This window comes from Abramis brama (assembly GCF_963993115.1).
Source record: "Abramis brama genome assembly, chromosome: 8".
In the NCBI taxonomy this organism is placed as follows: Eukaryota; Metazoa; Chordata; class Actinopteri; order Cypriniformes; family Leuciscidae; genus Abramis; species Abramis brama.
In genome coordinates this window covers 36,224,314-36,240,245 of record NC_139970.1, presented here as the reverse complement: position 1 = coordinate 36,240,245, position 15,932 = coordinate 36,224,314, and the positions used below count along the sequence as shown (strand labels likewise).

General features: G+C 37.8%; 1 protein-coding gene across 1 annotated transcript in view; it reads right to left on the bottom strand.

The window, feature by feature from the left end:
- Positions 1 to 298: 298 nt before the first annotated feature.
- hibch (3-hydroxyisobutyryl-CoA hydrolase) overlaps positions 299 to 15,932 on the bottom strand; it is a 39,761-nt gene continuing 24,127 nt past the window's right edge. Inside the window, exons 8-14 of the mRNA XM_084122996.1 lie at positions 14,059 to 14,204; positions 11,954 to 12,040; positions 5,218 to 5,276; positions 3,826 to 3,907; positions 2,024 to 2,143; positions 1,837 to 1,870; positions 299 to 1,188 (exon numbers count right to left, since the gene is read on the bottom strand). Coding sequence (XP_083979122.1) covers positions 1,073 to 1,188; positions 1,837 to 1,870; positions 2,024 to 2,143; positions 3,826 to 3,907; positions 5,218 to 5,276; positions 11,954 to 12,040; positions 14,059 to 14,204 — 644 coding nt within the window. The 3' untranslated portion in view covers positions 299 to 1,072. The remainder of the gene's footprint in view (positions 1,189 to 1,836; positions 1,871 to 2,023; positions 2,144 to 3,825; positions 3,908 to 5,217; positions 5,277 to 11,953; positions 12,041 to 14,058; positions 14,205 to 15,932) is intronic.

The following is a 15,932-nucleotide window of genomic DNA, read 5'->3' as shown; positions in this document are numbered from 1 at the left end:
TCGGTCCCTCCTTCAGTGCAAGTCTATGGGAATTTAGTTGTTGTTTTAGCATCCACCAGGGGAAAATTGTAAGTCTGATTGCTTCGAAAAGTAATAGCAAACGTCTCAGCAAAATGTCATACAATTTGAGGTAACATTCATGTCCATATACACAAACGCGTGCCTAACTTTACTACAACCTCTATAGTCTGTCAGTCAATTTGCTAATTAGCTCAATGAATGCAGAAAACCAGATTTTTTTTACACTGTTGGTTTTATTGAGAGGTACTGTGGGCACGTAACATTTTTCGGACATATCTGCTATCAAAATCAAAAACAATCTTTTTATTTTTTGTTTTTGCACAAATATAGGTCACACACCTTTTATGAACATCCACACAGATATATGAGCAACCAAATAATCTGAATTCAAGGCATCACAGTTGTTTTGACATCTGTCAAGATTTATCCTGTCAGGCTTGATATGTCTATAGTCAAGGCCAGTGGAAGTGCTTGTGTAGTAAACACTGTGGTTAATAGAAGTCATACTGCAGGCACCACATGACAATACTTTAATCCTGCCAAACTGAATCGTGGCCAGGGTATGTGTTAAGGTTGTCAAGGTTAATCATGGATTGCAGAATGTGCAAAAATAATCGTCTGCCATTCTCTTTCCACAGGGTTTACACAAATGATTACACAGTATGAAGGAAAAAGACACCTCTAAGAATGAAGTATGCAAAATATGATTCCCAGCACCTCACTCTGACAAGTCTTTTGTAAATACATATTGTCATATTAAACACGATTTTAATTTTTGGGTAACCTTTCCTTTAAAATGTGACTAGGCTGCTCTCAATTGTTAGCTTATTTTAAATGATATTTCCCAGTGGAGAAAAGAAAACTCCCCAAACCTCTAAATTTCCTCAAGAAACCAGCATTGTTCATTTCAACACAAGGATCAGCGGATCTGTGCAGAAGTCTCAGAGGAATTTGCATTTGTCAGCTATGCTGACAGAAATAACAATACTGATTTCTTTGATAAATTTCTGAAGTTTATAAAAGCAACTTGCAGGATTTTTGAGGGGAGTTTCTATAGTTTGAGATCTCTTTCAGCCAGGGAGCTGAAGCATTCTTCTACAGCCTGCTCTGAGACCCCAGACAGGGTAGAAGGTTTCCACTTCGGACTCTGGTCTTTATCGATTAGAACTGCGAGTAGAGAGGGGGGAAAAATCTGTTAGTTATGCACTGACCTTTCTCTGGGGTTGTTCTGGGAAAGAAACTAGTCAGGTGAGTGGAGGTGGCCAAGAATGTCATACAAGTAAGAGCACATAAAGCACTTTAATTTTAGGTAGCACTCTATAATACCCTGTATTATTACCATTAACAGACATTAGAAGATTATATAATGCTCTATTTTTTCATAAGCATTCATTCAGAATTTTTAGGAATGTCTTTAAAATTTCAATTCAGTTCCTGAATTTAGATTTAATTGAGAAAGCAAACAGGATGTGGAATTGTAATTTGAATTTAAATTGTTAAATGTAATTAAATAAAAATTAAATAATAAAAAAAAGTAAAAAAAAAATCATCTCATGTGTATAACACAAATATGAATTACCCATAAACATAATGGACACATGGGGTATTTCCAGAAAGGAATTAGAGCAATGATTGAAATGCCATTTATAGAGACGCCATTTATACATTTGTAGTAAATTACAAAACTTTCCATTCTTATAATTAAATTTGGTCCAACCCTTTAACACCAACTTCTGATTCGGTACACCTATCATACTGTTATCGATAGAAACAAATTCACTAATATGTGAATTTCTGAAGAAATGTGCATCTTACCTGCTCTGACTCCCTCATAAAAATCGTGGCCTCTCTGCAAAGCAAGAGTAAAACCTCATGACATGAATAATACAAATACTTCCTCTAAACTAATAAGTGGCATACTGTGAAAAAAACAGCTTTAGCTGATTTGATTTAGGTAACGAAATAATAAAGCATTGCATTTACATAAAATTGCATTACATACCATACAGGCCTGACTGAGTCTGTACTCCATCACCAGCACCTCCTGCAAACTCATTCTCGCCCCTTCCTGAATCTGCCTGAAAGTTAACTTCAGAGAGGTTGGTGACATTTTGGCCAGAATCTGTAAAATTCAATACAAAAATATTTATGAAACATTAATGAAAAATAAATAAATGCCAATTAAAAAAAGCTGATATAGCTATCTAAATGCAAGTTAATCTGAAGCGGACAATAAAAAAAAAAAAAAAAAAAGAGTGAGAGCCGGGAAGACGGTCCGAGCCCCAGCTGATCCAGGAGTCCTTTCTGTATGGAGTTTGCATGTTCTCCCCGTTTCAGCATTGGTTTTCTCTGGGTTCTCCGGTTTCCCCCACACACTCCCAAGACATGCAGGTTAGGTGGATTGGATATGCCAAATTGGCTGTAGGAATGTGTGTGTGTGTGTGAGTGGATCCCAGCACTCACGGTGCTGGGTTGTGTCAGGAAGGGCATCCGGCGTAAAACCTGTGCCAAATCCAATGTGTGTGTGCGGATAATTCCGATGAAGCGGACCCTGCAAATGAGCGGGACTAACGCTGGGAAAATATATAGTGTGAGCCGGGAAGGACATTAAATGGTCCACACGAAATCTTAAGGTACAAACCTCCCTGTTTACATAATAGCCAAGTGTACTGTTGATAAAAAGAGGCCCCATATGAGCAGAAGACCAGTCCATGAACAGACTTGTGGTTAAAGAGAACATCGCATGACCTGCTCTGACATAAAACCAAACATTTAAGGCATTATATCCGTGTCACTTTGTATAATTCTGGATTATTAAGTATTTTGATTATATTGTAACTTTGTTTAGGTCATGATGGGACAAAGAAAAAAAATAACAACAGTGCACACATACTGAACAACAGCAAATGTAAATTTTCAACAATGAAACGTCACAATGTCAAACATCAATTTCCTTTCTACAGCTCACACTAAACAAAGTGATGCATGGCAAAGTAGCGCTATGGGAGGAAAAACAGAATGGCTTTGAAATACTAATGAGGTATAATATGATTCAGGGCACATTACGCAATACGGGAGAGGGCATGCAGCAGAGAGCATGCAGACCTCAAATGAGAACCCATACGCACTCATTTTCTTTATCCCGGAAACCATCATACTCTTTATCCAGCTGCAGGAGCAGGATGTGGAGACAACAAGCCAAACCCTGCCACAGCCTTCTTTATTGCAGTGTAATTTTATGAAGTTCATAAAAACATCACTTGCACTTGCGACTTAGAATGAATAAATGGCTCACCTTCATACAGGGACGAAATACAAGATATACCCTTTGTCCGAATATGCCTACTTCTATACTATATAGTAGGTGAAACAGTATGTGTGCCAAGTAGTATATCCAAATTCATAAAACAGTATCCATCTACAGTAATATCTATCCATCTATCCATATATCTATCTATCTATGAATTTACCTTTCATTTAATTTCAAACCAGAATTTTTTTTTGTAACACACAAAAGGTAAGAAGTAGAACATGGGGCTGGGGCTGTACAAATTTGAAGTAACAAAAATCATCATAAAAGTGGTCTAAATGAAAAGTATGCCCTATATTCCATTGACTTCTGAAGTCATATGAGGACAAGCCCGGAATATAAATTGTTAATCACAACATTTGTGTTGCACGGAGGAAAGAAAGTCTTAAGGGTTTGAAAATGACATTGGGGTGAGTAAATAATTTTTTCCTTTTGGTTGAACTTTTTTATTTTTTTATTTTATAAATGTGTTTAGTCACCATCCCTGAATTCACCTCAGTCTGTTTGAGTGCAAAAGCAGAGCCATCTTTCTTAAGGTTCTCCATGATCTCCTCCACACTTCCAGCTGAAAAGAGCCTGGAACAATAACAAAATATACAGGGTCAGTCCTGCAAACACCATTCATGGAAGTTTTTTGTGGATATTTTTCAAACAGGCAAGCCAAATTAGCCATCAGGTTTGATCCTGGGACAGCAGATTAGTGCAACATCAACTGACGTTACATAAGGCTCATATGCAATGCAGAGTCAAACTCCACAAAAACAGGTAAACAAGGGGTGTATAGGCTGATGAATAATTTGTTTAACTAAACACTCAAGCCCCAGAAGGGGAGACGCAAAGACAATGCTGCACACACTCCAGTCACTGTGGAAACTAAGTTTTGGAGCGTGTCCAGTGTTTATCAGTCTTATCATTTCAGGCCTTTGATCAATATACCCAACTTTTTCCCTGCATGTAGAATTATGTGCCTTTCAGAGAGGCAAACATTGCCTGAAAGCCTCAAAGTTTTACCAGCACCTGAAGGCTAAAGCTTATCCAGAGAAACAGACACAAACCCTCAAGTATAACTAATTGGTTCCAAAAGTGTGAAGTCTACTGATGTCAAGCCAGCACGGTTTCTGCAGCCACAGTCTCAGTATTCAAAATCGTCATTCATACTTAAATATTACAGGTTAAATTCAATGCTTTACGTCTGGGAGATATAGCTAAAAATATACACTACTATTCAAAAATTCATAAAGGTCAGTAAAAATGTTTTTGCTTAAATTAATAGATTTATTCAGCACAAATGGAATTAATCAAAAGATTAATCAATCTTTTTTAATATATTTAAAATATATTTAAAAAGTAAACAATTGTTTTACATTTTATTAGTATTTAATAATATTAGTTTTTACTGTAAATTTTGAATAAATACATGCACATTTGAACAGAGCTAAAGTTGTGTTCAACCCAGAATTTTCTTATAATAAAAGATAATTCCAAAAAAAAAAATATTCATACAATAATTACAAACTACTTTTAACAACTTCTGAAAAATAAATGAATGTGAAAATGTGTGTTTGCCCATGCTGGCATGACAATACAAGTATTGTAGGTGGTTGCTAGGGTGTTGCTAGGTACAGTAACTGTTTACAGGCCTAAGTCAAAAGAATCCACCCCCTAGTCCCTAATTTAAGTCAATTGACTTTAGCAAGCATCACTAATGACCATACAGTACATGGCCAATTCAAAACAATATCAGGCTGAAAATTATACTTAAAACCTAATTCCTCTGTCCCTTATTTAAAAAAAAAGAAAGAAAGATTATTAGTTTTCCATTCAGAGGGGAATCTTTAGTTTAATTCTGGGTTAAAGCAAATGGTTTATTTTAGGTTTAGGTTTACCTGTCGATGGCCTCGGTCTGTTCTTGCAGCACAAAAGGTTTCTCAGCATCCAGACGGCTCTGAGGAGACATAACAGCAGCCTGTGTTTAGACAGCAGCTGAAACACATATACAGTGCTGTATTTCAACCTAGACAACTGCAATCCTCAACTGTCTGTATGTTTGATGACATTTTTGTCCTGTCAGAAACCTTACCTGTGACTGAAAGCTGAAAAATGCTCATCAGGCAGTTTACAAAGATAAGAAGGTATCAAGGCAACTAAAATGCCTTCATCTTAATCCATTTCTGCTGATTTAGATGCAACATAGATGCTTATAATCAGGGGTGTTTTTGAGTAAACCAACATTTTTGGAGACAGGGACACGTTTACTTGCTGGAGTAGGATTTTGTTCTCCATATTTGGTAAGATAGAAATCATGATGATAAGTGTGTTCATTAATTATTAGGGGTGCAACGGCTGGCAGTTGATCCGTGATACGTACAAACCAGGCCCCACAGTTCGGTCATCAGAGAGTTTATCATTTGGACGTCTTTGGTCCTGCCAATTTACACATTCAAACTATTTTAAATGCGGAAGAAGAGGCGAAAATCAGGACTCGCGCTGTTATCTGTGCGCACAGCCTCACACACCCGAAGCAGAGGTGCACGATTCAGACAGCGCTTGAACACCGAATATATTCCTCTTTCGCGTTTACTTGTGCTTGAAGGGACACAAAACCTGTCTCTGCAAGTATTCTCTCGGTTAAGTGAACAGTTGAGAAAGAAACCGGATATGTGTCAGTATATTCGGTCCATGCATTCAGTCTTAAAGTGACAGCAGCCTAATATTCTTGATGTTGTCTGTGCCATTAATGTTAATAAAAAAAAAAAAAAATCATCATCATCATCTACCATACTTGAGAGAAAAGAAGAGAGCAGTTAGGAGGAAAGTGATGACAGCTTGTAGGATAAGTGTGCCGTGTAAACTGCGAGTATACTAAGCAGCATCTCCAGGTGCTCCCCTGAGAACCAGACCAAAAAAAGTTATGTGCATCCCTGCTTAAAATATCCATAGAAATGGTAGTTTAAAGAATATGTAGCCTCTAGCATTCAATTGCTGGTGTATCCCTTGAGGCCAGGGGAGTGAGGTTATGTAACTGTGCCAATCTAAACTGGCACTGCTCAGAGTGGGATTCGCACCAGCATGGGAGGCAGGCACACTAACAAGGATGCTAAAGACCGCAGCCTCAGGCATCAGTTGCTAGTGCACCTCTTGAGGCCAGGGGAGTGAGGTTTACACACACACACACACACACACACACACACACACACACACACCTAAACCTCACTCCCATCTGGGTCACGGCACCAATGTAACTGGCCCTACTCGCACTGCTCAGAGCGGGATTGTATGTATGTATATATATGTAGATCTAGCCCATTTATCATTTTATCTTTTGTGTAGGTGTGTACGGATGGACGAACTAATTTTCTCTCCTCCTAGTGCTTAAAAGCTGTGACATGAATCCCAGTGACATTTCATTTTACGCCTGCTCTAGAGATACACAAACATTGACATCTCTATTTCAATACATTCTCACAGAATCCATGACATGGAATCACAATCCACCATTAGTACAATCTGAAAACTACTTCTCTTATCTGCTCAGGTCTGGATACACCCTTACTAATCTTTAGTATCAAACAGTCGACAGGCTTTAAAGTGCAACCTTGATAAACAAAGTGTTAAGTGTATGGTTTTATGGTTTAGTGACAGCTGCTGTAGATAAAACTCTCTTTGAAGCAGGAGCATTGCCAGATGTAAATAACATCCAGGGCATGGCATACCACAATGCAAAGAGACTCACTGTAAATAATTCACAACGGGTAGATTTTTAATTAGGCTACTATCAAGATGTGTTGATGACAGAAGAGAATAAAGTAAAATAAATGATCAAAAAGGGTCTGGGAAGGGTCTGTGAAAGCAAATATGTTTGTCCGGAGCATGAAAGTTGTGTGTCATCCGTCCCTCCCTCCCGAGGATCTCTGGAAAGCTTTGTGATGTAAAGACTTGTATGAGTCATAATAATTATCATTTAGACACTCCTGTTCGGCACACACAATTTCACAGCATTAACCACAGATGGCCATAAATCCATACCACCAAGCCATTACGAGTGTAATGAGTATAGTAACACAGCAGAGGACTTTGAGCTTTTGGAGAGGCTCAGAGGCTCTCACATAGGCCTGTCACAATCATGAATTTTGTGCTGACGATTATCATACACATAATTGTGATTTATAATTTAATTCTGTTTTGGTCATGTCACTTACAGATTCTTCTTTTTTTTTTTTTTTTTACAGGGAATCGTATATAGCTAATATAATAATAACAATTATAATAAAACAGGCCCAGATGATAAACTTCAATGCTGTGAAATTAATAATATGTATATAATGAATCATATGCCAATATAAATAAAAACATAACATTACATAATATAATTACTGTGGTCAAATCGATTAATCTCAATAATTGCATGTAACATAAGTTTGTTTACATAATATATATATGTATATATTATATTTATATATATTATGTCTCTGTGTGTATATACTGTATACGCATATATTATATAATATATATATGTGTGTGTGTGTGTGTGTGTGTATATATATACACAACACACACACACGTGGCTTTTTTTTGGTATTCTTTATTCTTTACTCCCAGCCAGATTATAACTCTACTACTTTTTCCTACCACACATCGTGCATTTTGATGGCACTTTTTTAAGCGCCTAAATTTCCCTTATTTGGATGGAAAAATGCAATTGCAATTTAAACTGCACAATTATTGCGGTTATCAAAAATAATTGTGATTAGACTGAATAACCATGATCAGACGATTAATCCATAATTGCCTAGAAAACAAATTTTATATATTGTTTTATATTAGATTAATTAAATTATATTACATTATATTATAGTTGTATATTGTAACATATAAGTTGTATTATTGTAATAATTATTAATATAATTGCATGTGTGACCACCCTGAATTTAGTTGGGTCACAGGGATATTGGATTGTTTGTATATATTTCTTTCTTTCTTTCATATGTCTATTTCAGTTTACTTGTATACAGGCACGGCGCCAGGATTTTTTCTCTACTGGTGCTAATGGGGAGCTGGACCGATACGTGGGGGTGCTAAGAAAACAATTGATTTTCATTACTTAAGTTACTCTATAATATAGAGGTTCTCGTTTTTTCAATAAAAGCAGCTATGATACACAGCACTTTAACTGGATTTGGCCAAAGAATAGTCAACAAAATAACTAAGCCTAAAATTAAAAACGTTAAATAAATAAATAAAAAACGTTATCCAATCACTGCTTAACTGCTTAAAAAATATTGACTAATATAGCCTACTGTTATATTAACTGTGCGTATACATAATATAGATTTTAATAGCTTGATGCTCTTTAAATATTTTGTTACATTATTAAAAGTTTCGGTGCATAGGACAGACCTATCCGCGATCGCTCTCCATGGTTCTGACCAAAGAAGAGAGCTTTGGAATCTCCATTACGCATCATACCTGGGCTGCATTTTCCGATAACATTGTCTCTTAGCGCGCTACGAAGACTCTTAAGGTATAGCTTAACTAAAGGTATACTACCACTAAAGGTATATCATTGCTAGGCGTCTTCAGGGCTATCATCCACTCGCGAGGCAGAGCCGCTGAAGGCAGAGGCGCTGGCGCCCTCCTAGCAACGGCGCTGTTTTTGGTAAAACATGATTTTGACCACTTCATTACGTTTTGATTTATAGAAAACTCTTTTTAAAAGATTTTCGTTTTGTATAAATTGTATCTTAATTTTGATCAATGTTTTATCAATCAATTGCCCGTATTTAATGAATAAGAATCAAATATATAGCAGACAATGTAATAAGGAGCCGGCACGATCACTTGCATTGCACGTGAACCGGAGGGCGCCGAAACTCAGCTTGTGCCTCACAGATTTGAGAAATATAGGCTATATATTACAGAAAGTTTGAAATGTCTACTTTTAAACGAAAATATTCAAACCCAAATAAATAGGCTACTCTCTGATTATGTAATCCAAATGAAATGTGCATTTCTCTCTGGCGTTCATGGCGAGTCCGAATCGTCAACTTCATCTTTGCAGCGACACAGAAAACACCAGTTTATTACTAAACAATTAAATGTCTCCTTGCTAATTTAGACACATTCATAATCATTACTTTAACCGATTCTTTGTGGCAAGTTTTATGCGTGCGGCTTATTATCCTGTAGGCTATAGCCTATTTAATTAAATTAATATAAAGGGGCGATTTGTCCACGAATGGCTTAAATGAACAACTACTAGTCGACTAGAAAAAAAAACTAGTCGGAGGTAGCCCTTATTCCACATATTTTCGAACCAACAGGCCATTCTGTGTTGGGGGAGCGACCGTGAGAGGAGCGGAATATTCAGAAATGCGCTCTCCGCTCACGAGCTCTGATCGGAACAAACCCGAACCTCACTGTCTGCTGAACTTGCGCAGAAACATCAAAATAGACATAGCCAGCTTTTTAAAATTGTTGTTAAAACTAAACATTTAGACTATTTTAGTACAAATTATGAGCTTATTGACGATTTTTTATAATTCTTGACAAAATTAGAATTCTTTTTTTTTTCCCAACGACGCAACAATGAGCATTTACTAGCCTACTTTTAAAAAATGCGGGTCGGGTACAATATTTTCTTTTTCTTTTTTTGCGGTCCGAGTTGCGGGCGGGTTAGTTGAAAATGTCGGTCGGGTGCGGGTTGTTTATACATTGACCCGCGCATCACTGGTGTCTAATGATTCGGATCACAACGTCAAAAATAGAATTAATAATATACAACGCCACAGCAAGACAAACAAACACCCTGTAGGCTACCTGTTAAAAATGAACTGGGCAAAAAACAGCTATCTGTTATGCCGAGTTCTGTAAAAGAACATTGTAATTAACGTAATTTCGCATTGTTTGTAATTTCTTGTTGTTGACTCAATAATAAACTGCAATTTCAGAGTTGGATCTGTTTGTTTGTGTTTCATATTAATATTACATTATGTAAAACGTCCAACTGTTTACGAATCAAAATCCGGACATACTGTGATGCATGTATGAATTATCATGTTAGACTAAGTTAGTAATGTAATAGCCTCTATAGAGCCCGAATTTGCTTTTATATAAGTTAACCTTGTTTACGTTACTTTACGACCTGCAACATATCATGACTGCACACATATAACGTTACTTTACTGTAAATCAAAGATTTGACGATGGATTATGAAGCCTTAGTAGGCCTACCTCTGACCGTGGCGATTATATTAAAAAACTTACTCTCAGCAATGGTGAGATCTTGCCGGATCCCTATACAATAATACCTGACGATCTTTGGATTGTGGATGACAAGAAGTGGCCAGCAATTGTATGGCCTGATATATATAATTATCTAATTCAGACACCAAGTGTGTATACAAGAGAAATGATTACAGCGTACAAATCCCTTGATGCATACAACTACGTGCTATGTGGTCATGTGCAGCTCGTCAAATACTTTGATGCTGCACCGGATTTTTGCGTGTTGAGGTCAGATGTACTCCGGTACGAACTAAGAGCGCGGGTCTTTTGCCCCCTGGTTGCGTGGGCTTAGCTGGGGCTACACAGATTTTTGACGGGGCTTTAGCGCCCCCTAGCCCCGGTGTAGCGCCGTGCTTGCTTGTATATATATAAGTTTTATTACTGTAGTGAGTTTACATTGGGCAGCTCAGCTGCATCTTCCGAATTCTGGTTGACAGTTGAGAGTGGAGTTGCCGTGACGATTGTGATGCATCCTCAGACAACAAAGAGGACCTTTAAGCAACCACTAACTATTGTCTCTCTCTCATTTATTGTTAAGGTTAGTTATTAAATTCATTAATTTTCATATCAAATGTTTATTTACATGTTTTAATGTCATATATATATCATATACATATATGCTTTTGTCATAAAGAAGTTAATTTGTGTATACTTTCGAGTTCAGCCAGTTGTGTGAATTAGGCTAGAGCATGTCTGTACATATGGTTAAGGTTTCTGGATTTATTTATTTACTTATTTATAGTGATTTGATTTACGTATCTATATGTTATATGTATTTCAATGTATTTATGAATCCTGTGATTCAAAGTGTCTTAATGACTCTGAAGTACAATGTTGATTAAAAGACAACAAAGAGGACCTTTAAGCAACCACTAACTATTGTCTCTCTCTCATTTATTGTTAAGTTTTTAAACTGCTTACAGTCCTCCCTTCTTCTGTGGAACATAAAACGATGTTTTGAAAAAATGTTTTCAACTGTTTTTTTATTATTGTACAGTACATACTGTGCAAGTCAGTGGGGTTCAATGTTGTTTAAAACATTCAACATTTTTAAAAATAACTTCTTTTGAGTTTCACAAAGGTCAAAGGGATAGGCTACCGGTTTGGATTTACACAGGGCTGTTCATTTTTTAGTGAAAATCTTCCACCCTTGTGTCGCCACATGGCATTTAATTTGAACCATATAAAGATGCACTGAAAGCAGATCCATCAGTGTTGTATACTGTGGCTATGGTAACAGATTATACAAGCCCACCACTGTGTAGAGTAACCGCAAGCACAGAGGCTGTAAAAGTCTGCACAGACCGTTTTAAAGTCACATCTGTCTCTGCCACATACCTGTTCTTGATAAGTATCCAGCAGTTGAGCCACGTCGCTGACCGATGGAGACTTCAAGTCAACAAGATCTTTCTCAAGAGATGCAATCTAATAAGAGAGAGAGAAAAAAAAGGGAAAATTCTCAACCTTACAGGTAGAAAAAAAAAAGTGGGTCTAAATCAGATACTGAAGAGCAGAGAGGGGAATGTTTTGTTTAGAACAGGATTTTTTTACAAGGTGTTTCCTGATGGAAACTGCAGGGGCACAGTGAAACAACATAAAACAACAGCTCTGATCCAAAACATAGTTCGCTGCCTGCAGGACAGCCTTTTAAGGCACATTCGAAGTCAACTTTTTTGTGAACTCCCGTTCACGATGATTTCTAATGGAATGATTTTGTTCACAACAGTAAACGTGACCACACCTTAAGGTAATGCACTGCGACAAAGTTTGTGAAAAATCCCTTTCAAGATGGCGAACAAGTCGAGAGAAATGCTGACCTGTATTTCATTCAACGGACAGTATCAATTAAAAAATGTTCAGTCTGTTGTATTGGTTTATGAGCCACATAACAAATAAACCAAATTCTGTCTAATTAAAAATGGACTATAACTCAATATTTGTGCCCCATATGTATGTGTATGCTTATTAGAGCATCATTTGTTAGCTTATCCACATACCAACACTAATCTCATTCTCTACTGGAATCAATTGTGAATGGAGTCTCTAGTGCACTTCAGGAGCACTGTTTTTGTCATGAGTTGCTCCCAATGTTGAGTGTTTCAAATAGATAATTTATGAGGTTCATTGGAACAGAGCTAATCTGTTACTAACTGGAGTAGCGTCCCAATGACGTACTATACACTATGACTACTCTACCATGTAGTGTATGAGGTTTAAAAGTTTTTATTTTTGTCATCCTTCATCAGTCAGATAGCCCTGCCTTTCCACTTAGCAAGGCAATCTGTGACAATTTAGATCATGAAGTGTCCAGCATTCCACACTTTTTTGGTTAAATAAGTGCATCATCCAGGGATTTAATATGCACCTTTTCTTTTTGGATAACTATGCAAATTGGGACGCATCTGAGAGAAACACAAATCTCAGAGCAAGAGAAAATGCATTCACTATAGAAATTGTATGTTTTCCATGATTGTTTAATGTTTTAGATTTCCATATGCTTTCTAGGCCTGAAAAAAAAAAAAAAAAAAATCACAATTTTTAAATTCCCTAACCCTGTACTGATCATGGTTGAATGATAATACAGTCTGACTCAATTTATTATTATTTATTTTTTATGCATTATGCATTTGCTCATAAATTAAAGTGAATCAGCTCTTGTGCTGTACAAACAAACGCACTGTCCTCAGAGCCCTTTTGTGGTTATTTTTATCACAAGTCACTTCTGTGAATAGCGTGTATGTCAGATCCTGCTGGTCATCTGTCCTTGGCCAGAGGATGTGAGTGTGTGTGTAGGCTTGTATGCCCCTCTCTCTCCAGCAGTGCCAAGCCCTGGTACTCATTTTCACCTCTGGCACATGAACTGGGCGTAGTGTCAGCGCTCAGTCGCCCCCTGCTGCCGAAAGTTCGCTGGCAAGCCTGAGAAATGCTGACTAACTCCTCTCCTTTCAGTACCTTCAAATGCAAGAACTGCAGCCCAAAAGCCCAGGAGGCCAGCACCAGCTCAGCTCGGTCACCATTACCTTGAATTTGAGTTTCATCCTCTCAAAACTGTACTAAAACTGTCCTACAATCACAATAGTTTCTTCTTCGTACTACTGTGTCCAAGCCAGGAGCTGGATGTGAAAATGCTGCATGGTTTTGTCAATGACTACGTTTACATGTGCACCAATAATGTGATTATTATATATAAAAATATATAAAATAATATTTTAAATTAATTAAGGCAAATCAGACATGCACAGCATTGCTGAAATGAACACTAATATTTTACATTACAATATTTACTCAATTCACAAAAATCTTTGACAACAGAAAGATTTGCTCTATATTCACAAGGTCATCAGAAGACTTTGACAAATTGACACATTATATATTTATGCCAAATATTGTCATATGAAGCAGCCAATATGTATCAGTCAATTACTAGAGTATATACACATTACCTTCTCGGACTGCACAAAGTGAGTAGCCACCCCGACTCTTTGAACATCTCTTCCTTTGAGGCGAAACCCTGTCAGGGCGAGAAAAAGGCCCAGCTTGCCTCGAAGTCTAGGCAGGAAGTAGCCACCGCCAACATCAGGGAACAGACCTATAGAAACAAAACACACAAAGCAAAATCCATTTAGAGCATGAGCTTAAGTAAAAATCTGCTACACATGACTTTACATAAGAAAAAAAAAAAAAAAGATGAATTTCAGGCCACAGGAATAAAGGAAATTTCTGTAAGGGAATTATTACAATTGCTCAAGAGATAGTAATATCAGAAACTGTGATTGAGGAAATACACTGAACAAAATTATAAAAATGAAACACTTGTTTTTGCCCCAATTTTTCATGAGCTGAACTCAAAGATCTAAGACTTTTTCTATGTACACAAAAGGTCTATTTTGTGTACATATTGCATGAATGTCCACCAGAGCTGTTGCCTGTGAATTGAATGTTCATCTCTCTACCATAAATCGTCTTCAAAGGCGTTCATGAGAATTTAGCAGTACATCCAACCGGCCTCACAACCACAGATCACGTGTAACCACACCAGCCCAGGACCTCCAGATCCAGCATCTTCACCTCCAAGATCGTCTGAGACCAGCCACCCGGACAGCGGCTGCAACAATCGGTTTGTATAACCAAAGAATTTCTGCACAAACTGTCAGAAACCGTCTCAGGGAAGCTCATCTGCATGCTCGTCGTCCTCATCAGGGTCTCGACCTGACTGCAGTTCGTCGTCATAACCGACTTGAGTGGGCAATGCTCACATTCGATAGTGTCTGACACTTTGGAGAGGTGTTCTCTTCACGGATTAATCCCGGTTTTCACTGTACAGGGCAGATGGCAGACAGCGTGTATGGCGTTGTGTGGGTGAGCGGTATGGGCAGGCATGTGTTATGGACAACGAACACAGGTGCATTTTATTGATGGCATTTTGAATGCACAGAGATACTGTGACGAGATCCTGAGGCCCATTGTTGTGCCATTCATCCACGACCATCACCTCATGTTGCAGCATGATAATGCATGGCCCCATGTTGCAAGGATCTGTACACAATTCCTGGAAGCTGAAAACATACCAGTTCTTGCATGGCCAGTGTACTCACCGGATATGTCACCCATTGACCATGTTTGGGATGCTCTGGATTGGCGTATACGACAGCGTGTTCCAAAATCCAGCAACTTTGCACAGCCATTGAAGAGGAGTGGACCAACATTCAACAACCTGATCAACTCGAAGGAGATGTGTTGCACTGCGTGAGGCAAATGGTGGTCACACCAGATACTGACTGGTTTTCGGCCCCCTCCCAATACAATAAAACTGCACATTTTAGAGTGGCCTTTTACTGTGGCCAGCCTAAGGCACACCTGTGCAATAATCATGCTGTCTAATCAGCATCTTGATATGCCACACCCAGAGGTTAAATTGGGATTTATTATGTGGGGGGGCTCTCCCTAGGGGGGTCCGGGGGTATGCCCCCCCAATATTTTTTTTGGAAAAATAAACCATTAAATGGAATTTTCTGGAGAGTTTTGTGCAAAGAAATGGAGAAATTGAAAATTGAAAAACTTACATATGTGAAAAACTGCAAGCATATACTTTGCATTGTTGTAGTATCAACAGGTAGGCTATTAGGACATTTAGCATTTACATTACTGTTAATCAGCAGTGGTGGAATGTAACAAAGTACAAATACTTTGTTACTTTACTTAAGTAAATTTTTCACGTACAGTGAGGAAAATAAGTATTTGAACACCCTGCTATTTTGCAAGTTCTCCCACTTGGAAATCATGGAGGGGTCTGAAATTGTCATCGTAGGTGCATGTC